This window comes from Suricata suricatta, chromosome 1, assembly GCF_006229205.1.
Source record: "Suricata suricatta isolate VVHF042 chromosome 1, meerkat_22Aug2017_6uvM2_HiC, whole genome shotgun sequence".
NCBI classification, from domain to species: domain Eukaryota; kingdom Metazoa; phylum Chordata; class Mammalia; order Carnivora; family Herpestidae; genus Suricata; species Suricata suricatta.
In genome coordinates this window covers 13,758,418-13,782,044 of record NC_043700.1, presented here as the reverse complement: position 1 = coordinate 13,782,044, position 23,627 = coordinate 13,758,418, and the positions used below count along the sequence as shown (strand labels likewise).

The window sequence follows — 23,627 nt, the reverse complement described above, 5'->3', positions numbered from 1 at the left end:
GGTCCTCTCTCTTTCCCTCTCTCTGCCCCTCTCCCACTCTCACTGTCTCTGTCTCAAAATAAATGAATAAACTTACAAACAACAACAACAACAAAGAAAATGGAGAGGAAGATAGATTCATATTATTCTATTATGCTTTAAAAATTAATACCAAAAACCAATTTCCTTCTTAAAAACAAAAGTTATGTAAGCTAGGATAATTAGTTGCAGTAGATATATACAAAAATAATCAAAAAGCAGTACACATAATGCCAACATGATAGCTGCTATGCCTGAGAAATACATTTAACTACGAGCTCACCCATGGCCATGGCCCTCCACCATACACTACTGCCAAATGGTCTTTTTGGGGGTACATATGGTGGGGGGGGAGTGAGAAGCAAGGGTTATGAATCTTAGCAAGAGTCTCTTTATTTATTTGGTTTTAATGTTTCCAAAAGGTTCAGAAGAACCTGGTGCGATCACCACCAGAGATTCTGGTACTTTCTAGGGCTCACTTGTGTACCTGGAATACTTGTGTACCTGCCCAACAGTCAACTGGTTATTGATATAAATTATATCTCAAAATTACACTCAGGTAGGCAATGGCCCAGCATCTTGATACTTAACATAGTATAGGGAGAAAATGCACACACTACTTCTAAATCTACCAGACCAAGACTATTCTTTTCCTTGAATTCCTAAAACATTTGTATATAAATACGTGCTGGGTTAATCAACAAGGGAAAGGCAAATGTCTGTCACCACAGAATCAAAACACAGCGTAACATATATGACTTAGTTATAGCTCATTGCTCGGTATACAGGGTGAGCTCTGTATTCTTTGGACTCACTCTACCGGCTGCACAAAAGAACCCAATCATTAGTAACAGAGAAGTCCCAGGACTCCAGAAAATTTCCACATTTCTAAATATGGCTACAGTCTATGTAATCGTCCCAATAATGACATTATTTTAAGCTACCTCTTTATATCTTTAAAGATTGTGTGCATGATATGTTTTCATTCATAGGTGCAACTTGAGAAACTTAACAGAAGACCACGAGGAAAGGGAAGGGGGAAAAATAGTTATAAACAGAGAGGGAAGGAGGCAAACCATAAGAGACTCTTAAATACAGAGAACAAACTGAGGGGAGGGTGGAGAGGAGAAAGTGGGGGATGGGCACTGAGGAGGGCATTCATTGGGATGAGCACTGGGTGTTATACGGAAGCCATGAGTCATGGGAATCTACCCCCAAAACCAAGGGCACACTGTACACACTGTATGTTAGCCAACTTGACAATAAATTATATTTTTAAAAAATCATTAAAAAATAGAAAATAAAGACTGTGTGCATGAAACTTAAGACAGCAATAAAACCAGAGTGTCCATTTCAGCATGGACTGTCTTGAGACAGTCACGGATTGCTCTTTCTGGGCTTGAACTACATCACAGATCCGAACCATCACCAAAGTCTGTATTTCACACTTTACCCAAAGTTTCTGTTTCTCTGTGGCTTTCTCAGACATTTTCATTCCCTTTTAATTCTTATCAGCAAAAGTAGTGGTCAATGTTCTTTCCGGGACCTTTCCCAAAAGGAAACCAAGGCAATGTGCTCCTGTCTCAGAAACCTTGAGGGAAGACTCGGACTAGACCCCGGACAGCAGGCACAGCCCACTGGTTAGGCGCCCACACCCGTGTGCAGGACGCATGGTCGCATTTCGTGCCTCTGCAAAACTATGCGTCTATTCTAGACCTCCTTCATGGTCACTGGTCAATCACCGAAACTTCTAATAGATAAATCTCTGAATGCCAAGGTGCTCCTCTGCTGTTCTCTCCAAGGTGTTCTCCACCAGAAACAGAAATTTCTCAAGAACCTCGAGAAGGCAAAATCCCAACACCGTCAGGCACGGAAGCAGCCTGTACGTATGTGTGCTGTCACCGTTCTTGGTTTTAATCCGAGCGCTTATGTCCCACAAATAAAGGCAGCAACCGGCTCTCCCAGAACCTGGTGGACAATTCTGGGGAGACGCCACAAGAAACAGGGGGGCAAGACCAGATACGATCATGTCCCATCATTAGGGCCGTGCCCACTTCCTCACCGAGTTAAGAGCAACAACCAAACACCATACTCAAGACAGATGGCCGCAACCGAAAACGAATGTCAGAAAGAAGCGGACATAAAGCGAACAGTGCAAAATGGAATAAGTGAAATGACACACTGTGGATCCCTCGGGCCCCTCTTCATCTGGGAACACGTCTGCAGTTTTATGCTCTCCCTGGAGGACGCTGACCCCTATACTGGTCCCATCATAGCCCCTGCAAGACCCTCCTTCCATGGCAGGGTCAGGCACAGAGCCAAGTCCGTTCCTGGGTAACGTGGGGGGAGGTCGGTGCCCAGCTGAGAGGTCTGCCCAGTGACCTGAAGACAGAGAGTGGGGTTATCTCCCAAGGGAGAGGACACAACAGACTGGCGGTAGCTCCTCACAGATGTAGAGCCCTGGGCAAGTCCCAGAAAGGGCACAACGAGGCAGTAATTAGGATGTCACACCAGCACGCACGCACACTCCTGCCTCCTATCAGAAACATCATTGGCAACCTCATGACGCTCAAGTCCTAATTGCTACTTCCAGATCAGTAACACGTGCACTGAAAAAGGACCACATCTACGCTGCAAAGCCAATCTATTTTAAACACGCTGTTTAAAACTGCTCCCTATAGGTCAGGGAAACTATAATTACTGGCAGTTAAGTCTTTCCTACCTCTAAAAAGAAAGATACCGTTCTAAGAAATAAATGACCCATTTTTAGAGACCCAAAGCTGCTTATTGCTATCCTCAGACCGTAAGATTATTATTAATAATAATAACTACTGTTACTGAGCACAAATCAGGTGCCAAGAACTATTCTCAAAGTTCTGCATTTGTTAAAGCATTTAATCCTCAAAACAGCCCCATGAGCAGGTGTGATTATGATCCCATTTTACACGTGAGACACAGAGAGGCCAGGCTACACGGCTGGTTACGTGCACAACCCGCGCCCAGACTCCGGCAGCCTTCTCCCAAACCTGGGCCTGGGGCCACTGGCTACAGTCAACTCTACTTCTGGAAAACCAACTGAAAAGTCTTGTGTCCAAAGAACCGGTTACTGGCCAGAAAAAACGATGAGGGTCTGTGCGTAACCCCCACCACGATGTACTGCTGTGATGTTCAAGGTACTCTGCCGTTTTCTTACTAACATGTTTTTTCTTTCTGTTAGCAGTACATTGATACCTTACTCACTAGCCAGGTTCCATCTCCTAATGCTGTTCGATCCGGCTAAAAACACCACTTTCTTGACTCTAATTCTAAACTGGAGCACGAAGTACTAACAGCTGTTACTAAGGAAACCTGGGTCTGGCTTTCCATCTTAGTGCTGATGTTCCCTGACTGTGTAAAGTTCAACCCGAGACTCCTCATCAGTAAACTGATATTATGACGGCGCTGACCTCAAAGGATTACTTGTCCTGTTACGTAGCTATAGAACTCGCACGTCACAGACAAAATTCCAAAATTCTTTGGAAAAAGTTATGATTTATTATTTATTTCTTCTGGGATATATCTTCATTTTTCTGAGTGTTCATCTTGTATGCTTTACTTATTTTTAATTTTACTATTTACTTATCTTCAATATAATCTTTTTTCAATTTACTTTTTAAATTTTTTTTGACGTTTATTTTTGAGAAACAGAGAGAGAAAAAGAGACAGAGTGTGAGTGGGGAGGGGCAGAGAGAGAGGGAGACACAGAATCCAAAGCAGCTCTGAGCTGTCAGCACGGAGCTGGACGCGGGGCTTGAACTCACGAACAATGAGATCATGACCTGAGCCAAAGTAGGATGCTCAGTTGACTGAGCCACCCAGGCGCCCCTCAGTTTTACTTTTTAAATTTACCCTGAATAAACTCTTAATTTATCTTGAATATGTATTATGCCTTATGTACTTACATAGCATGCATTTTAGTGTGTTACTTATGAATTTTAGAAACATATCTGTTCTCATATAGACAGCTGAGATATCTATTTCTTTTTAAAGAAAAAGCAAAAAAACGAATATGTCTTTAAGGGTGCAGAATTACATCATCCTCCCATATAAGAAAATTTCATTTTAATTTGTAGTCTACCAATTTGGAGTAAAAAATTACAGAATAGGGGTAAGCTGAAGATCATCTTTATGTTAGTATGGATAAGTGGCATAAATACAGTTTCAAGGGACCATATCAATTACTGAAGAAGGAAAAATAACCTGTTTTCAAATACGAAAGGAGCAAACGCTTTTTCGGCAACAATTGATATGCTAATTATAAATAATTTATCCATTCGTTGGATAGCCTGAGGACATGAAAGTAATGACTCCATTTCATTAAACTTTCTATAAAATTTAAATCTTTCACTTATTTAGACAAGTCTTCCTCCTAATTATACCAAATTAGTGCAATTCTAGCCCTGGTTATATTTATTACATCGTCTAGTGGGACATTATATACATACCGAGTCCCGTCTGACAGAGGCCTAATTAGATGATCAATTTTTCTTGACTGGAGCTGGAGCTGAACACCAATGGTCCTCAAGATGAATTGCTCCATGACGCCATACTCAGATCTGAGTTATTCTTGAAACAACTTTAAAATGAGTTTTGGATGACTCAGTTTGAGAACAAGACTCAGACTTGCCTACCGTATTCCTGTCGGGTTTGGATTCACCTTTTGAGTATTCGGAATACCACCACTGGAGAACCATCCAGAAGAGTAAACAGAATCCCTTGTCATCCACCACACCTGTGCCTCCAAGACCACACCCTGAATGAGATACCGGCTCAGAGACACAGAGAAGTGACCTCGATTTCTTGTGACTCTCGATCCTTCTGCTTGGCCAAGTGGTGATCCTAGAAAAATCTGAGCATCTGGTAATTCCACACCTTTACTCAGATTACAGAGCGCTCATTGCGGAGGCCACTCGATCAAACTAAATTAAACATTAAACATCACCACAAAACCACAGTATCTGGCCTCAGCTGGGTTCTTCAAGTTGCTGGCCAATCCGTCTGCACATCCCTCTTCTGGTACCAACACAGCTATTTTGACTTCACCACCTTCTCCACCTCCTCTTCCACCTCTCACAGCCGACGGCCAACTTCCTGCTTCAAGGAGGAGACCGACAGACACCATGGAACTGAGGAACCTCCACATCCTGGGTGACCTCTCTGGTCCTTCTTCTAGGTCCCTCAACCCATTGTCTCGCACCTTCCCCTCCCCAGCCCAGAGCCAGGATGATCTCCGATGCAAATCACAACGCGTCACAACCATCTGTGACCCGTTACAGCTCCTTGGTGAACTCAAAGAACCTTCTAGATCTTCACCTCCATTGTCTTTTTCCTTCACCTCCCACCATCCCCAGCTGGCCTCCAAAAGGAGAGAGCTGTTTGTGTGGATCGCCCTCCAGCTGTCCTCCCCTGCCCAGATGATGCCCACTGCCACTGCTGTGCCTCTTCTCAGGTCCCCCTGCGTCCCAGATTTCTGCCAGGCGCTCCTGCTGTGTGGGCGCCTCCCTCACCCAAGTCTGCATTACACTATCTTAGGCTGCTTCCTGGAAGTCACCAGAAAACTGCAGGAGTCTTGAAGGCCAGAAGTGGTCTGCATTCCCCCTAACTGGTACAGGCATTCAGCTCTCACACAAGCACTCCTGGAGAGGACGGGACCGGGGTGAACACAGGAAGGAGTGAACTTGATGGGGAAAGTCTGCGGTAAGACGGCCGACAGGGGGAATAGGAAACACCTACCCCTGATGGATGAGAAATGCAGAAAGCTATAAATTGTTCCCTCTGCTGAGCTCTGGGCTCAGACCTCTGGAGAATGATCTCCTCTGAGTCCCCCCACCCCCACCATGGGGTAAAATAAACCTCTCCCTTCCAAGAGCTCCGAGTGCTGCTTGGTTCTTACGCTGGGTGATCCAGACCAGATTCCGTAACAAACTGACAGTCGCATTGCCCTGGACAAGGAATGCAAAACCATTGGCCACCGAACCTCAGGATCACCTCGGGAGTTTTTAAAACTACAAAATCCTGGGCCTCCTCCCCAACTTATAAACCTAAATTCCTGAGGAATGAGGCTGAGACACGCTTCTGCTTCACAAGATCCCTGGATGACGCTGCAGAAGGAACGAACTCAACACTAATCCACAGATGGCGTCTAGGAGCCACTGTCCACACAACATGCTCCCATCCTGGCTGTCTCGGGTGAGTGTATCCAGAACGCCAGGACTAGACCACCCCCGTGCCGACGCTGCCAAATGCGCCACAACTTCACGCCACAGCCCTCTTTCTACCCTTGGTTGGACACCTGCTACTTCTCACCACCCAGCAATCTGCTTGTTTGCAGTTCATGTCCGTGTATATTTTGGGCTCTCAAATACGCTTTAAGCACCCTGAGGGTAAGGGTGCACGTCTTTACGTCCCATAGCACTGCCTCATAGCTTTCACCACAGACAGGAATAGCATTTGGATGATTAGAAGTTGACTTTACCCCCATTTAATTATGTGTCTCATCTGGGGGAAAAGTAAGAAAATAGTATTAGAAGAAACTAGAAGCTCCCGGTGGCCTCTTCCTCTACCTTCCCCCGTGACCATTAACCAGGAGTCTGTAGCCGCCTTCTATATATATTCAAAACCCAGCTTGTCACTCATCACATCTCTCTGAATGGTCATCTCGCACACAGAGATCACTCCACCTTCCTTCTACCCCCCAGAGAAGAAAGATCATCAGAGCATAGCAAGGCTATGAGCATCTATATTTGCTTGAATGTGAGAAGACCACCTCACATCTGTTAGGATGGCTACTGTCAAAAGAAGTGACCGGGGACGGGAGGAAGGAAAGAGAAGAACGGATGTTGGCGAGGATGTGGAGAAAGGGGACCCCTCCTGCACTGCTGGTGGGAATGCAAGCTGGTGCAGCCGCTCTGGAAATCTGGAAAAGTGTGGTGGTCCCTCAAAATTAACCACAGAATTTTACGATCCAGTGGGGTGCCTGGGTGGCTCGGCCAGGTAAGTGACTGACTCCTGATTTCAGCTCAGGTCATGATCTCGTGGTTTGTAGGTTCGAGATTCACATCAGGCTCTGCACTGACAGCATGGAGCCGGCTTGGGGTTCTTGTGCTCGCTTGCTCTCTCAAAGTCAATAAATAAACTTAAAAAAAAAAAAAAAGAATCACCATATGATCCAGCACTTCCACTTCTGGGTATTTATCCTACAGACCTGAAAGCAGGGGCTTGAACAGATGGCTTTACACCCACATTTGAAGCAGTATTTTTCACAACAGCCAAAAAGTGGAAGCCACCAAGTGTCCACTGGCAGATAAACGGTAAACACAATGTGGTCTATGCAGACAACGGAATATTACCTACCCTTAAAGAGGAAGGACATCCTGACACGTCCTACAACATGGATGAACTCTGAGGACACAGTGCTGAGTGAAATAGAAGGATGTAAGGACACACTTGTCACGAACGAACGAACACTGCATGACTCCATTTATATCAGGTACTTAGAGTCAGTCACACCCACAGAGATAGAAAGGGAACGGCGGTCACCAGGGGCTGAGAGGCAGGGGACAGGAATTACCATTTAAGGGGAACAGAGTTTTCGTTTTGCAAGAAGAAAAGAGTTCTGCAGACAGACGGGGAGGGAGGATGGTTGTACAACGTGACCGTCCTTAATGCCACTGAATTGTTCACGTTGAATGAAGATGATTTTATGTGACGTCTATCTTACCACAGTGACAGTACAAGGTAATAAAAAAAAAAAAAACCAACCAGATGAGTAAAGAATGAGTCTTTAGAGTTAAATACACGGGTACCTGAGGAACAAACTATTCATCTCAAAGCAGGAGGAGGGTAAGGGAATGTGTGAGGGGTCTCGTCCGGCTGAGATGAGTGTAATTTCCGTACGTTTAATTTCCTGCATACTGTTAAACCCTCTTCTTTAAAGAAGTAGTTGACTAATCAAATCTCTCTCAGAGTGCCTGCCTGGCAATAAGAAGTTAAAACCAAGATACGCAAATATTAAGAAATTCTAATCTAAGGAAACTGGATACAAGTGCATGTGGACCTTTTTCATTCTGTGAGTTTATGTGGTCTGGTGCCTTGATTCTAAAATTAATAACACAGAGAAACTATACGTCACTGTTTTTCAATTCAAGCACTGGCAGTTTTGTTATACTTGTTTAGTATTTTTTCATCTGGTACATACAGAATGTAAGTATTTGCTGATTAGTCATAAAACAGGGGAAGAGTTAATAAGAGATACAGTTTTTAACTGTTACATAGTGTCTAAAAGCAATTTCTGGGATTTTAATAAAAAATACATAGTGTATCATAAAGCTCTGTGACTGTTCTTATGTTTCTAAAGAGGGGAGTTTGCTTCATTTGTATCACTTTCTTTTTTTATTAATTTTTTTACAACGTTTACTTATTTTAGAGGGAGACAGAGTGCAAGCGAGGGAGGGGCAGAGAGAGAGGGAGACGCAAATTGGAGACACACAGAGAGCTGTCCGCACAGAGACTGACACGGGGTTCAAACCCACAAACCACAAGATCATGATCTGAGCTGAAGTCAGATGCTCAACCAACTGAGCCGCCCAGACGCCTTCTCATTTGTATTACTTTAAATGCTATATATACCCCAGGGGCACCTGGCTAGCTCAATAGGTAGAGTATGTGACTCTTGATCTCAGGGTTGTGAGTTCAAACCCCACACTGGGAGTAGAGATTACTTAAAAATAAAGTCTTTTTTAAAAAAAATGCTATATGCTCCAAGACTTAGGGAGGTGCTCAATTTTGCAAGTCCTCTGACCAGCAGGAATACAAAATGAAGACTATGTTTTCATATTATCACATTCCCTACATTGCCGTGTGTTACTGAGCTCATATTCTTTGGCCAGTGACAAAGTAGGAGAGACTACAGGATTTTTTCACAGTGGCTCCTGTAGGGAATCCCAAGGACACTTTTCTTCATTTTCCCCCCAAACTGAAGATTTTATAGCACACATCTGATGTGCTCTAAACCACTTAACTGATTCTTTTCAAAGATGCAGTCTACTTACCCAATTTTAGCCATCTATACTTTTTTTTTACCACATTCACCCAAATTCCTAGTTTATTAATTTCTTGACTACCTTGTACTTAATCCTATCATACCCCATTCAGACCCATAGAACTCTTCCTTTGCTCCCCCCACCCGATACTGTCATTTAAAATGATCGTGGGGAGTGCTGTCCAATTACTCCATTATTTGGATCCCGGCCAACCCTAAGGCGCAGAATAGTGCTCAGTGGGAGCACGCCCATGACAACATGGCAAACGGTCGGCTGTGCTAAACTAATGTTTCTTCAGGGATTTTTCACAACTAAAAAAGTAAAGAAGAATACAAGACAAAATGAACTGCAGAAGAAAATGGTTTACAAATAAATGAAATGTTTCTGTGGGAGACTCCTTTCCATTTAAAGTTTCATATTTTGGAGCACCTGGGTGACTCCGTCAGCTAAGCGTCCGACTCTTGATTTCATCCGAGGTCATGTTCTCACGGTTCATGGGCTCAAGCCCCTGCTTAAGACTTTCTCTCCCTCTTCCTTGGCCCCTCCCTCTATCTCTCTTCAAAACAAATGTATACATAAAAATAAAGGTTCAAATTTTGTTTCAGGCCCTTTTGTGCCAAACAAGTCGAGGCCCAGGAAGTCCTAACTACTCCGTCTCCCCCAAGAATCAGGGATGTTCACCACGTGGAAAACTAGGCCAGTTAAGGCCCCACAGGTGCTCACGCGGATGAGGAAACCCCATCTAAGGTGCTGAGGGAAACACCAGCAAGGAGAGAGTCCAGCAACCGCTCTCCACTGTCCTCCACCCCACCGCCTACCAGATTTTAGGAGACTGCTTGCTCTTTAGGCAAGTCGTGGTCACGCTCAGAATGTTCGCTGACAGAGTAGAGATAATTTTCCAGTAACATACACAAATACGTGAGGTTAGAGTCCTTAGAATATGCAGGAAAGGCTCAAATCTGTCCTCTCCCGGTAACACAGGCCTCGCAAGAGGGGACCCCAGAGTATGAGCAAGACGATCCACCAAAGTGGCCAAAGAAATCGCTTAGTATTTACTTAAAAATAAGAGTCAATTTTACTAACATTTAACATAGAGACTAATTGTTGAATACATACATGATTCAAAGCGTGGGTGTATGTGTGTGTGTGTGTGTGTGTGTGTGAGTGTGTTTGTGTGTCTGTGTGTGAGCATATAAAATCTCAGTGCTGTCATCTTGCTGCTAAAGTGTTAACTAGTGGCTGCCCCCCAGGACTATTGTGTGAAATGAATGAGCTCATTCTTACCCAGTGGCAGGTACCAAGTATGTGCCCAGTAACCAATGGTTCCCTTCCATTGGGGGAAAAGAGAGCTGAGGGTAAAAAGGTTCCCCCCAGAATATCTACGTATCAGGACCACGTGGGAACTCTGTTACCTTTTTAAACATTTCTTTGGGGGGCAGTGGGGGGACCTCTTGTTGGGGACTTGTTCTCAGATCGACAGAGCAAGCCCGTGCTCATGCCCCGGGCCCTTCAATCTCTGGCTCCCCTCTGCCAAGCTGCCCTGAGCCCTGTAGGGCTGCACTATATACACCGTGGTGCGACCACACCTTCCACAAGCCCCAGCATCAGGCCCAGACTGAGGACACCCACGGGGCCTCAGCGCAGAGAACGCACTTGCACACCTCGGGCAGCATTTGATGACCCAAACCTCCGTTTCTAGCCCTTGAGATCAGGACACTATATATTGCCTTCTTTAGCATCTGGCATCCCAAACACGTCCTTTGAAATTCACACATGTTTAAATTACCGACATCAAGCACAGGTCAACCTCTGGGGAAACAAGGTCTGCACGCCCCAAAAACAATGTGTTGACCAACAAAAGCCAACGCTTTTGGAGGAGGTTTTCAAGTTCAGTCAGTTGGCCACAGCCATATACAACAAGGTCCTTAGTACCCTTCTGGTTCACTGGGCATTTTTACCTGGACTTTTAAGAAAGGAGAGTCTTGGGAGAGGGGGGAGAAGTGTTGAAAAATGGATAGGTAAAATGCAAACTCGGGAGTAAACAAGGCCAAAGTGGAAAGCTCTGAGTTCCCAAATCCCAGGGGACACAGCTTGCGTGTCTGCCTGGACTGGGGGGTGAAGGGGGTGGTGGCAGCTCTGAAAGCTGTGGAGAAGGGGGCCCTTTCTCCCTCAGCCCAGGCTGCCGTCCCAGTCTGGTGGCCAAATATCTGCTCTTAGGAAAGCTGCCAAAAGATTAACATATTTGACGAGTGGACCCCAACCTTCAGCACCCCTTTACTTCCTACACCATTCAGGGGGACTTCTGACCTGAGATTCCACGGGACCATCACCAAACTCCCCGAAGAAGGGAAATGGGCTTGGTTTGGAGGAGAGAACCTCACTTTCAAAAGTGCCCTTGACAGATGGACCTTGGACTCACGCTGCATCCCTACCTCACACCGCGTTTCTGCGATGCTCGATTTTACTGCACGCACAAACACACCCAAGCACACAGCTCAACCCTCGGCTCAGAAGCAGCTGTCTTTCTCTTTGCCTTCAACTGAAAAGTCAGGGCATATATCTCGGATTAAGCAGAGTCTGATCATACGGGGCACTGCCTCTCTGACTTTCGAGAACCCATGTCCTCTTAGATGTACAGCCAACAGGGGCACTGGGTACACAATGACGCTCCACCACTCTTCCAAAGATGGGCATTTAAGGACAAGTGAGCCCACTTAGGTCAATAAACAGTTCCGCAGATTTCTTAGAAGATCACACACCAAAATCAGGAAGAAATGGGGTGTTTGACTTCTGCGTGAGTACCAAGCATAAGAAATAAGGTTTATGGCCGTCTTTAACTCTACCCGGCCATGGACAACAGCACTGTCCTCCGTCTTCGGCATCCTCAGGTGTGAACCACTGAGGAATGAGCCAATCTTGTAGTTACGCCTCCGAAGAAATAATAATATCGGAGTGAAACTGTACTAAGTTCTTACTGTGTGTCAGGCACTAGGCTGACTGTTTTGTATATATTTGCTCCTTTAATGCACAGCACAACTCTAAGGGAGATACTATTTTAACCTCATTCTACAGATGAAAAACAGAGGACGGACTGATCACACAAACTACCAAGATCACACAGCTAGCAGGACACCAACGTGCGACCCTCTGATGTCAGGCCCTAAGTCACAACGCCCCGCTGCTCTCTGAAGGCACTTTACGGACGTAAGGCTGAAGCCACTGTATCACAAAGGTGGAAAACGCATCTGAGACCATGACCGGCTCTCCTCAGCTCTTCCGGACATGCTCAGTCCTCGGAGAAACAAACTCTTGTAAAGCATTTTTTTTTAAGTTTACTAACAACTGACGATTGTCTTCATTATAAATAACCAACTAGCAAGTGTGCAGGAAAAAAACGTTCAAATACTCCTTTCAATTATTTTAGAACCAATCAAAATGAAAATTCAAATGAGTTCCCTGGGTTAACAGAAACCAGGGCTGGCTCTTTTGGGCGCCCCGGTGGCTCAGTCGGTTAAGTGTCTGACTTCAGCACAGGTCATGATCCCACGATTCATGAGTCTGAGCCTCGTATCGGGTTTTCTGCTGGCAGCACAGAGCCCGCTTCAGATCCTCTGTCCCCTTCTCTGCCCCTCCTCCACTCACACAGTCTCTCTCAAAAATAAACAAACATTAAAAAAAAAAAACAGTGCCAGCTCTTTTAATAATGCTAATGACAAGCATATGTAATGCTTCTCACGTGTCATGTTTGGTGATGCGTGTTTCATGTTATGAATTCACATAATTCACCCCAGACCTCCTGGGTACCTACCACTATGATTCCCATTTTGCAGGTAAGGAAACTGAGGAAACAGGTCATTTATCCACGTCGACCCAGCCGGTACTGGAAAGGCTGGATTATGAAGCCACGTGCCTGCAGCTCTGCTCTACATCGTTGTGCTACACAGCCTCCCAGAGAAGACAGGCTGAAATATTTACTGAAATTTTGAGTAATTCAGAGAATTTCGGGGGGGGGGGGGGGGGCGAGGGTTAGAGATCCAGGCGTGGAACTCTGCAGCCAGAGCCTCTTTGGTGAGGCCCCCTCCGCAGCCTCTACGAAGCAGGAGCCCTACCAAGCAGGCCACACAAGGCACACCACCAGCCAAGTGTCCCCCCCCCCCACCCCTCAGCCTCCAGAACACAGTCCTGCACAACAGCGCCACCATGTGCGGGGAGCGTGCCTCACAGCCCCCACTGCCCTGCGCACGAGCCAAGGGGGTGCGTGGGTAACAGAGTGGGGGTCGGGGGAGCCAAGGTTGCGCACCGGGCCCTCTACGTCGGGAAGGCCAGGAAGGCAGTCCCAGGGCAAGTTCAGCATCAACACGGAGAAACGAGGTTTCCACCCCACTCTGGCCTTCAGAAGGTGGGTGTATTCATTCCCCATGGAGGGGGGGGCTGCCAAAACCAAGCGCCGTAATCCAGAAGGCTTAAAACAAGAGACGTTTATTTTCTCATAGTTCTGGGAACCTGGTAACAGAAGCCAGGACCGTTTTCCTCAGGAGGCCCTGAAGGAATCCATTCCGCGCCTTCTCCCCACCTTATGGCGGTGGCCGGCGATCCCGGGCCTTCCTTGTGCCTTATAAACACATCATGTCTCTGCCTCCGTCTGAACACAACCTCGTGCCTGCCGTCTGGGTTTCTCTTCTTCTAAGGACGCCAGGCTTACTGGCTTTAGGGCCCACTCTACTCGTGTATGACCACACTGTGATTACATCTGACCTTCTCCCAAAATAGTTCATATTCACAGGTACCAGAGGTTAGGACACGAATGGTTCTTTTGGGGAGTGGGGGGGTTCAGACACTGGGCAGCCAAAAAACAAATGACAAATATCCAATGTATCTAAACTGCTAGGAGGGCCCTTCATTTCATGTATAAATGATTTCAAAGCCAAAGTTGGATATGCCGAAAGCAATGAATGGCCTGTGAGCTCTCTTCGAAGATTCAGCGAGGCAGGAATGTGCAGTCGGGGTGAGGAGGGGGCGTTCCCTGCAAAGCTGGATGGCCCCTCCCTCTGCAACTCTGGCCGTCAGAAGGAGAGGGCCAGGCACAGGTCCAGCTACCAGTACTGCCCACGGGCATCTGCCAAATATCTCTCTTTTATCTTCAAAAGGAGGAAACTTGGCCTGGAGGGGCCATCGTGGATTTGAGTAGAAAGATAAATGGAGATTTTTAACTGTGCGTATGAGTTACCTAAGCCATAATTTTTCAACTGCATAGGTGTATGACAGATGTTTGAAGTGCGCATTATTTACATAGCTGGTCTAGTCTCCGGGGCCGCTACGCCCGCCACTCTGAGCCTTTGCACACCTGACCGTGCTCACCAAGCATATGCCCCTTTTATCGACAGCTCCGGGGCTTCTGAATGAACGTAAACGCCAGTAAGACAAATCCTGGTGCTAAAAAGCACTTCGCGTTTGGGAACGGGAGAGCAGGTGACCTCCAAGCAATCTTGACCTTGGTCCCCCACGTTTCCCGAGTGGGACTGAAAGTTCACGGAAGCCAACTGACCCTCCATGTGCCAGGAAGAAAAACAAGCCAGTCATCTGCTCCCCTCCAAGAAACAGAACACCAAGCACAAAAAAAGCGAAGCTAGACTTGTGTTCTAAACCGACATTGCTGAGTGGATGACCCCGAGAACTGGATCTCCAACTTTTCCTGTTCCTTGTGTGTCTCACCAGCCCGTCAGGTCCAAAACGGAACACCTCGTCTGCTCCACGGCCCCTGCTTTCTGCTCGTGTACTGCATTCGCCCAACAAAACTCTGGCTTAGTCCCTTTTTGTTAACATCTTAAATCCAGTCACAAGGAATGGCTAGTTCTTTGTTCTTGAAGATTCTCCCCTTCCCTTCAGGGCCATCCCTCCTTCCGTGGCTGATACAAGTTTTCCACTATGTGGCATGGCTACCGCTCAGGTACATGAGGTCATTTCAGGTAATATGCAGTTGAGCATTTTAATTGATACAGTAATACATGAATTTTAACAGAGATTAGAAACCTGCGATTAGCAGACAAACCCTGTAATGTCACACAGAGTACAAAACTTTCTTTTTCGTTCATTTCAATCAAACAGCAGGGTCAGGTTAAGGGAAAACACCACACAACTAATGCGGGCAGTGTACGGACATGGTTAAAATCGTGGGGGGTGGGGTGCAAATGCGCGGCAGCGTTGGGAGGCCTGCTCTGTGGTGGTCACTCAGCCCCGTGGGGCTTGGTCACATCGGCCCCTGCGGCCACGTCCAGCGGGCTTCCTGACCTCAAGCCCCCTGTGTGTTCCATCTGTCCCGCAGGCCACCGTAGACGCTCCTCCCGGATGCTCCTTTCACGCCTGGTGAGTACTGCTTCTACAACCTTCTCTCCAGCCTCCTCCTTCTCTGTCTCCTCAAATCCTCCCCAGTCCTTCAGGACACAAGGAAGTCTTCCCTCCAGGCAGCCTTCTCCAACTGATATCCTTCTCGGAACTCTTACTCCACTTCCACCACCCGCACCAACAGCCCCCCGTGACTCCTGATCAGACCCCATTATTTACTGCTCACTAATGGTCCATTCACTGACAGCTGGTCATGTCTCCATCCAATTTTTAAAGAGAAGTCATACTTAATTCATTCATCCAATAAACATTTACGGAGTGCCCAATATGTGCCAAGCCCTGTGGTTGCTGGCAAAATAGAGATGTGCATAAAACACACAGGGCCATTGAGGAACTCGCCGGCTCGTCCTGGAGACCCACGCGTGAACTCGTGGTATGGCACAAGGTGACCGTGCTGCTGTAACACAAGTAGGGGACAAATGTCATAGGAGCTATTCACTCCAGAAAGGATCTGGAGGTCGACTGAAAGAGAAGGGGTGTATGAGCTGGTTCCAGAAGGTTCAATAGTATTCCTTCAGACCTTTAAAGATGGGGAGCATTTGGGGCACCTGGGCGGCTCAGTTGGTTAAGTCTGACTTTGGCTCAGGTGATGATCTCACAATTCGTGGGCTCAAGCCCTACGTAGGGCTCTGTGCTGACAGCTCCAAGCCTGGGCCTGCTTCGGATTCTGTGTCTCCCTCTCTCTCTGCACCTCCCCAACTCGTGCTTTGTCTCTCTCTCTCTCTCCCTCAAAAATAAATAAACATAAAAAATGTTTTAAAGAAATAAAAAAGAGGTGCGGAGCATACTCTAAGCAGTAGAACAGACATTACAAAAGGCACGAAATGGCACTATGATATTGCTGAAGGCATCTCTGGGAGCCTAGAACACAGGATGGGGGAGGGGGGAAGAATGGGAAGAGGAGGTGGAAAAGGCGCGGGAGAGGTCACACCAAGAAGAGCCTTGGTCTCGGACTTACTCCACAGGCATGAGAAACACTGAAAAGCGAAATGCTGGGGACCCACGGAGAATGAACTGGACCTGAAGACAGGTCAGTCTGGAAGGTACCGTAATAGAACAGAAGAAGATTTAAGCAACACAAGATGAAGAAGGAAGGGCAGATTTTAGAAATATTTAGGTGGGAGAAACCGGATTTTCCGACCAAGTGGTTGTACAGTCCAACGTCACATAGAAACTGGGATTTCTAATCAATCTAGGGATTGACCGCTTAAGGAAAGGTTTCCTATGTACTTAAAAAATTACCCATGACATTTCTTCCCGCTGGTACCGTGGCTGAGGTTAATTTAGAGTTGGCTCTAGCCTACATTCTTACAAACTGCAAGGGCCTCTACTTCACACCTTATAGATTAGGCTCCACACAGTTTCTCTGATCCACAAAAGGCTGTCCTAAAGTGAAAAGTCAACATATTATCCCACCAGCAAGGACCTGACCAGATTTTGTTTCTCGGTTACATTTGCGCCCAGCATCGCAATCGTGTGGCAAAGAACATGCTATTGTCTCAACTGTCCTAACTCTCTGGGGTATTGGGAACTTAAGCCAGAATGCTCTGGAGGTATAAAAATGCTAAGGTTTTTATACAACATACTCATATTCCTGTTTTCAAATAAAAACGTTCACAAGAGTGTAAAAGATATTGAAAGACCAAGAGAGGTGACCTTTTGTAAGTGCATTCATGTTCTCCTGGGAAATAAAGAATAAAGTCATTCACCACCAAGTGTAATATTCCTCACTTCCACTTGCCTGATGAAAGGAGTCAACACAGGTAGTTTCAAATTAAAACACAGTTGGAGTGGCTGGCTGAAAACGGATCTCTCCAAAGAGGAAAAAGGAGGTAAAGGGATGCTGTTTATTAAGACTTGCGAATGATTACAACGCCGCCCCTCAACCCCCTCCCCCATCACTCTGACGACCAGGACGAGCCCCGCACACACTTAATGCAATGCCCAGGAATGGCAGGAAATAGGGCTGTTTTTGCAAAATGAGCACACTTCCCACACACCCTACGTACGAGAAGCACGGAGAAGCACATGACTCCAATAAGCAGAAAGGGCAAAGGTTATTCCTAACGATTTCTGTGTAAGTGCTCGCGAGTCCTGTGATGGCTCATTAAGAGTCACTGCGGGGCCCATTCCGTAATGGAAGCGGGGACCAGAAGACCCGTTACAGATGGGAGGGAGGTCATGTTAGTCGCCAGGGACACAGCTGGTTGGTGGCAGGCCCAGATTAGAACCTCGAGTGTCCACCTCCACTCCCAGGAAACTCACGTCTCTTAAAATAACAGAACAGAAGGATCTGGGACACAGTCAGCTGCGCCCCAGAATTAGTTTCTATAGAATAAAAACTAATAAAGTCATCAGGGTGGTTGTGCTGGTCAGTCCTCCCCACTGATTAGATCAGTTAGATTGGCAGACAAAGCGGATTTCCATTTTTTTCCTATGTCAATTTGGGACTTTGGGGTTATCTTTCTTTTCAAACACTTTAAAGCCGTAGTGTCAAAATCGTCTGTTGTGCTGTTCTCCAAAATCTAAAAGTACCCTAAGTTTGGAGATGTCTCATGTGAAGCAACACCTTTAACGGACATGCTCTGTAGAACCTTCACGTGGGAAAATGACTTTCTGGTCCTGATCAACAGCATGTCCCCGGACTTGACAGCATTACACGTGGAACATCAAGACTCACTCATCCCCAGGGCTGGGGGAAGAGAGAGTGGAGAAAATGTGGAGTCAGTAGCACCATTTGTGTAAACAGTCGGCAGACCACACAGTTCAGGCACTCACAGCCTCACCAACAAAAGGCTTGGTGCCTTGAAAATTCTTTCATGGAGGTATGTGAGCATGTTTTCATGTGGAAAGCACTAGAAATTATACAGATATTACCCTTCTTGGGGGAGAGGCTGACTTCTTTTTCCAGTTAACTGATGTCATAATTTCTAGTTTTAGAAAATGCAGAATGATTCCACATCCATTTGATCTAACCTCTTTTCTTCTTCAGATAATGCATGTGCATTGAGTTACTCATCTTGTTTTGAACAAAAGGCAAGATTTTCCTTCTTCTGCCCAGAAACTACCATTGGGAAATTAATATTCAAGATGAACACGGAATTCATCGCCTGTGAACTTGCTGGTTGCCAGAAGGAGGCCTGTGAATTCTTAGGATTATTTTAGATGTGGTAGCATGAATGAATGGGCAGCTTCAACAGTCATAAAAGACATGGTCTTCAAGATTTGAAGTTTCAGATTCTCTAGCTGTACTTCCACAGGATCTCTTTTAAGTTTTATATGTGTCTGTTCTAGCCTCTTGAGTTTAAGTGTAGTTTATCCTGAAGCTATACGAAAAAGCCACAGCTAAATGTCAAGCCTGCTGCTATAAATCACATTTCAAACTGGTAATTACTTATTAGTGGAGAGAAGGCTGTTTGAAATGGTGCTGTCTCATTAGAAAGCTATTATGGACGCCTGCAATTCGGCCTTAATAAACAGAGTAAAACTTCCAGTATCTACTGTGTGACAGGTATGCTAGACCAAAACCACAGCTATTAAAATTTCCAAGGACCTGTCTCTGTCTCTGTCTCTCTCCTTTCCTAAAGTTAAAAAAAAAAAGTGATTTCCCCCCCCCCCACTATATTCTAGGAATATTTGTAGGGGCGGGGGGAGGTGGATTTCTAAAAAGTGTCTCAAGTGAAGTTATTTTAAGTTCCTTGTTTCAAGTAACTCCCTAACTTATCTTGTCCTTTGAACTCAATAACAAAATACCTCTTTCTACTGAAAATGAAGTAGGATAACACCAGTCATTATTGCACCAAATGACCGGACAAACAGGAAGAAGAAATATGAAAAGGCTCATGTGCTTCTCAGCTGCCTCATTGCCTATTTCATTTTATGCGACAAAGCCTCTGTTTATATCGAGTCACTAACTTGATACAAGCGCATTTCCTTTACGTTTCTTAAGAGGCAAAGAACTTCCTGTGAATGATCTCTGAGTGTTTCAGGATGCCATCTATTCCTATCAAGGCTCATATTTGGAAAAGAGCCATATTTGAAATGGGAATTGATAAGAACCCCCCCCAAACACAAAAGATGCGTCTGAGCGATTCCATCTATTCTCCCAATGCTCATTGTAGGTCTCTGTCTTAATATTTACTATTTCCTCCCATCAGCACCAACACCATTCATTATGTGTTGTAGCTCACGTTTAAAAGGAGGGATACAGGATTCCCCACCCTCGCTGGGCAAGCCAGGTTACATCCAACCCCCTAGATGAGAAACTAGCAAGGCACTTGGCTCTTAGGGACCCTCCAGGAAACGCTGAATGAATGACACAGCTCTTCTTCCTCTACATTTTGGGGGTTTTGTTTGTTTGTTTTTGGTCAGCAGATACCTACCATTAAATCCGCATAGAAAACCATCATCCTGAAACACCTTATCCTTCAATATCACTGTCAGACCTGCTTACCATGTGCAGGTCAAGAAATGAAATCAGAAAAGAGACTCAAATAAAATTAAGAGTTTCTTCCCCAAGCCCTCAGAAACACCTCGCGGAACCGGCAAGCGCAGAGATGTACTTCAGCGAATAACGAAAATGTGATCATTAATGAAGCTATGCCAAAGACAGATAAAAACAGGTGCTGTGGGAATATGCCTGAAATCGCTAAAGAATCTCACAGGGTTGTTGAAGAAATTATGGCCACCTGGCCTCCCATAGCTTCACACCTGTGTCAGGCCTGGTTCCTGAAGAGGGATAAAAAAAAAAAAAAAGAGGGGATCCCTTCAGTGTGGAATGAAGACATTCAAATCCAAGCATCTGAGACCTGGGATTATTGAAACACTCAGTACAGACATACGTTTATGTACATATGTGTTTTGACGTTAAATTTCCACTTAGGTGCATCTCAAAATTTACAATCACAAGTCTGATGACTGTAGCCACCACAGCAGTGACTGACTTGAATTACTAACGTATAAACTGTACTTGTCACTTCGCAAATTTTGCTTTTCATGAAAGAGAGAATCAAGGGCGCCTTATTGCCAAAACAGTACAACATCCTTCCGTCACCAGATTCTGCGATAAAAAAGATGGTTATTTTATTTAGGCTTTATATTTCTGGAAATGTGGTCACAAGACATTTTTAAAGCATGAAATACTGGTCCCAGTGATACATTAAAAAAAAAAAAAACTTGCTGTTTTAAGGGGAAAGATAGTAAAGCTACCCTGTCAGCACAAGCCACAAGCTCAAAGCAATCTTGCCAGCGAAGACAAGGATGACTTGGAATAGTATGTGTTCCAAATACAATGTCAGCTCCTTCCATCACACTGTGCTTGGTAGAAAATTAGTACTTTCAAAATGAAAAAAAAAAAGAACAAAAATTGATGGCTGACCATTGCACACAAGTGGTCAACAATAAGTAAGGAGAAAGCAAGGAAAGAGTTCCAGGATTTGCCTCCTTCGGCATTTCCTCCAGTCTTTTATCCCTCGGGCTCCCAAGTCACAACCAACCAAAGCTAGTCCGCTGTGTTGCCCAAAGGAACCGGGTCCTTCTGAAACGCTCTTAGCAGCCCTGCGTTTTACAATGATGAAACCCTTTCTGAAGCCTCGGTGTCCATTCACCGGTGTGTTCGTCCTTCCTGTCTGACATGCAAACACGGCCTCCATGCTTTCCACACAACCCAATTCGAAGCAACATATGTGAAATCCACACCGAATCATGTGAGCGCGTTCAATCCGCACACACACCATCACCCCACGGAACGCATTCAATGAGCTCCCACCGAGTTCTCTGCGTGCAAACCAGACGAGCTCGGAGACGTCTGCGGGGCTCCTCCCGGACTCACCCCGGCCGCAGCTGTGCGTGGAACCTGTTCCCCTGTAAGAACCGGGGGCCGCTGAAATGCCCAGCGGGGCGGCGGGCCCCACGGCCGGGGACGGCCGGCTCGGCTCTGCAGGCGGCCCCCCCGCCACAAAGCTCAAGGAGGCCGCCGCGCAGCAGCCTTGCAGTCATTTCTCTCCCGCAGCCCGGCGCCAGGCACGGCCCCCTCCCTCGTTTTACCTACCTAACAGCGCTCAGCCCCATATTGCGAGGGCCTGCTGCGGATCCCGCGGAGGTACAAAATGGTGGATGGGCGCTAATTTCCCCCGCTTTCCCCCTAACTTATCGCATCCATCACCGGCCGAGCTCCCACCGAGGCGCCCCGGCGGCGGCGCGCCGAGCACGGCCCGCGGCCCCGGCCCGGGGGGCAGAGACGCGGCTACCCACCTGATGTCATGTAGCCCCGCGCAGCCTGGGGCGCGAAGGCCGCGGGGAAGCGCTTGTGCAGGCGGTAGTCCTTCTCGCTGCGGGACCTCATTCGGTCCGAGGCCCGGTCCGAGAAATCCGAGCTAGGCCAGGCTCGCCGCAAGGTCGTGCTCCGGGTCTTCTTCATGGTGGGGGAGCGCGACCTGCCGCCCCGATCCTGGGGGCCTCAGCGCCGGGGCGCAGCGCGCAGCTTCATCCGTCTACGGCGGGCACGACCCGGGCGGACTCTGCGCACATTTTCCCAGCCCCTCCTCGTCGGCGTCTACACCGCCAGCGGCGGGTCCGGCCCTCCCCACGCCCCCACACACCCCCACGGCGAAGGCTCCGATTTTACACACGTCCCACAATGCATTACACTTCATTTGCAATCCGCCCGGCTTATAGCTTCCAGATTCCTGGGGGGAAAGGCACGTTAGGAGGCTCCCCGGCCAGGAGGAGGCGGGGAGGGGGCGGGCGGGGTGGGGGCGCCGAGACTTGCAGCGTGAAAGCAATGGGAGCGCAGACAATGGCCCGATTCAGCGCAGGAGTGCTTAGCCAACTGTGAGCCACGGCACAAAAGACCCAAACAAATGAGGAAGCCGAGGCCTCCGGGGCTGACCCGGGATCAGGCGCCCGGGAAGCCGGAGGGGCGGCAGCGGACCCTCTCCGCACCCGGCGGGCTCAGAGCGAGGCGTGGGGATGACAGCGTCCGAGTGGTGTCCCCCAGGGCCTTTCGGCCGCGCGGCCCGCAGTCCCGGGCGCCGGCTGGCTCTGCCTCCCCTGCAGTCCTCGGGAGGCAGTCTTCATTACAGAGGCTCGAAGGGGGGGCGCGTGTGCGCAGGGATCCGAGCGGGCTCCGCAGACAGCAGCTGCGGCAGGCGGGCTTCTGCGGAATCCAGGAAGAGCCCGAGTCCTCCTTGCAACTGCAGCGCCTCGTCAATCTTCCTCCTCCGGAGGCTCAGGGCGGTGTGCGTGTGTGTGCGCGCGCGCGCGCGCGCCGACACGCATGTGCCCCCCTACACATGCATGCTCCTACTTACTGACCGAGGGGGCGTCAGGAGCCATGGCTGCCAGCGATGCCGAGCCTGCCGATCCACACCCGCGCGGTGGCACCAACGCCCGCTCGCCAGCGCGCAGAACGGCTGTGGAAGAGCAGGAAGCGGGGCAGCCGCCCAGTCTCATGCTAATCACCGAGCTGCCTTAAGTTAGAGCACGGATCCGGGCAGGCTTCTCATTTTCATGCAAAACACCCTGCGGCGGCGCAGGGACCTCGGCTGGTGCCCCAGCCCGGAGTCCGCGCTCGGGTATTTACATCTTTTAGGATAGTCCCTCCCCCTCGCAGGAAGAGGCACAACCCCTTCGTTGGGAACGGAGATCTGCGGTGCCCTGTCTCGCCCACCTGCGCCAACCCCGAAGTCAGCTAGAGCCGGAGAAGGGGGCGCCACCGGGAGCTCCCGCGACAGCCGCAAACGCCGGGGCACCTGGTCCAAGCCGCCTGGGAAACGCAGTGGAGGTGGTCTCCAGCTCTTCCTCGCTCTCCCGCGATCCCTCCTGGAAGTCAGCAGCAGCCGGCTAACCTGCATTCAGGTCCTTTACCCAGCACGGCTCCGCACAGCTGCTTCTGGTCCAGCAGCCAATCGCTAAAGGACAACAATGCGCGCGACGCGGGAGGGGCCGAGGGGGATGCGCCGCCCCCGGCCGAGGCGCGCGGGGCCCGGGACGCCGAGGTCACGCCGAGTTAAAGGCGCGCGGTCACACTGCTGCGGACCCCGACGATGCTGTGCTGTTGCCGTTTTTCGTTTTATTTCCAAAACGCTCATAGCCCCATTTGGGTTTCCAAAACTGCCCGGGTAGTCT

The 23,627-nt window shown here is 47.9% G+C and overlaps 1 protein-coding gene across 3 annotated transcripts in view; it reads right to left on the bottom strand.

Moving 5' to 3' along the window:
• STOX2 (storkhead box 2) overlaps positions 1–23,627 on the bottom strand; it is a 263,796-nt gene that overhangs the window by 91,329 nt on the left and 148,840 nt on the right. For 2 of the 3 annotated variants that reach the window (XM_029934329.1, XM_029934363.1), the window contains exon 1: positions 21,753–22,072. The exons of the other annotated variant lie outside the window; for it this stretch is intronic. In XM_029934329.1, the coding sequence (XP_029790189.1) occupies positions 21,753–21,918 (166 nt within the window). In that variant the 5' untranslated portion in view covers positions 21,919–22,072. Of the gene's footprint in view, positions 1–21,752; positions 22,073–23,627 lie in introns of those variants that run through there. 3 annotated transcript variants of the gene reach the window in all.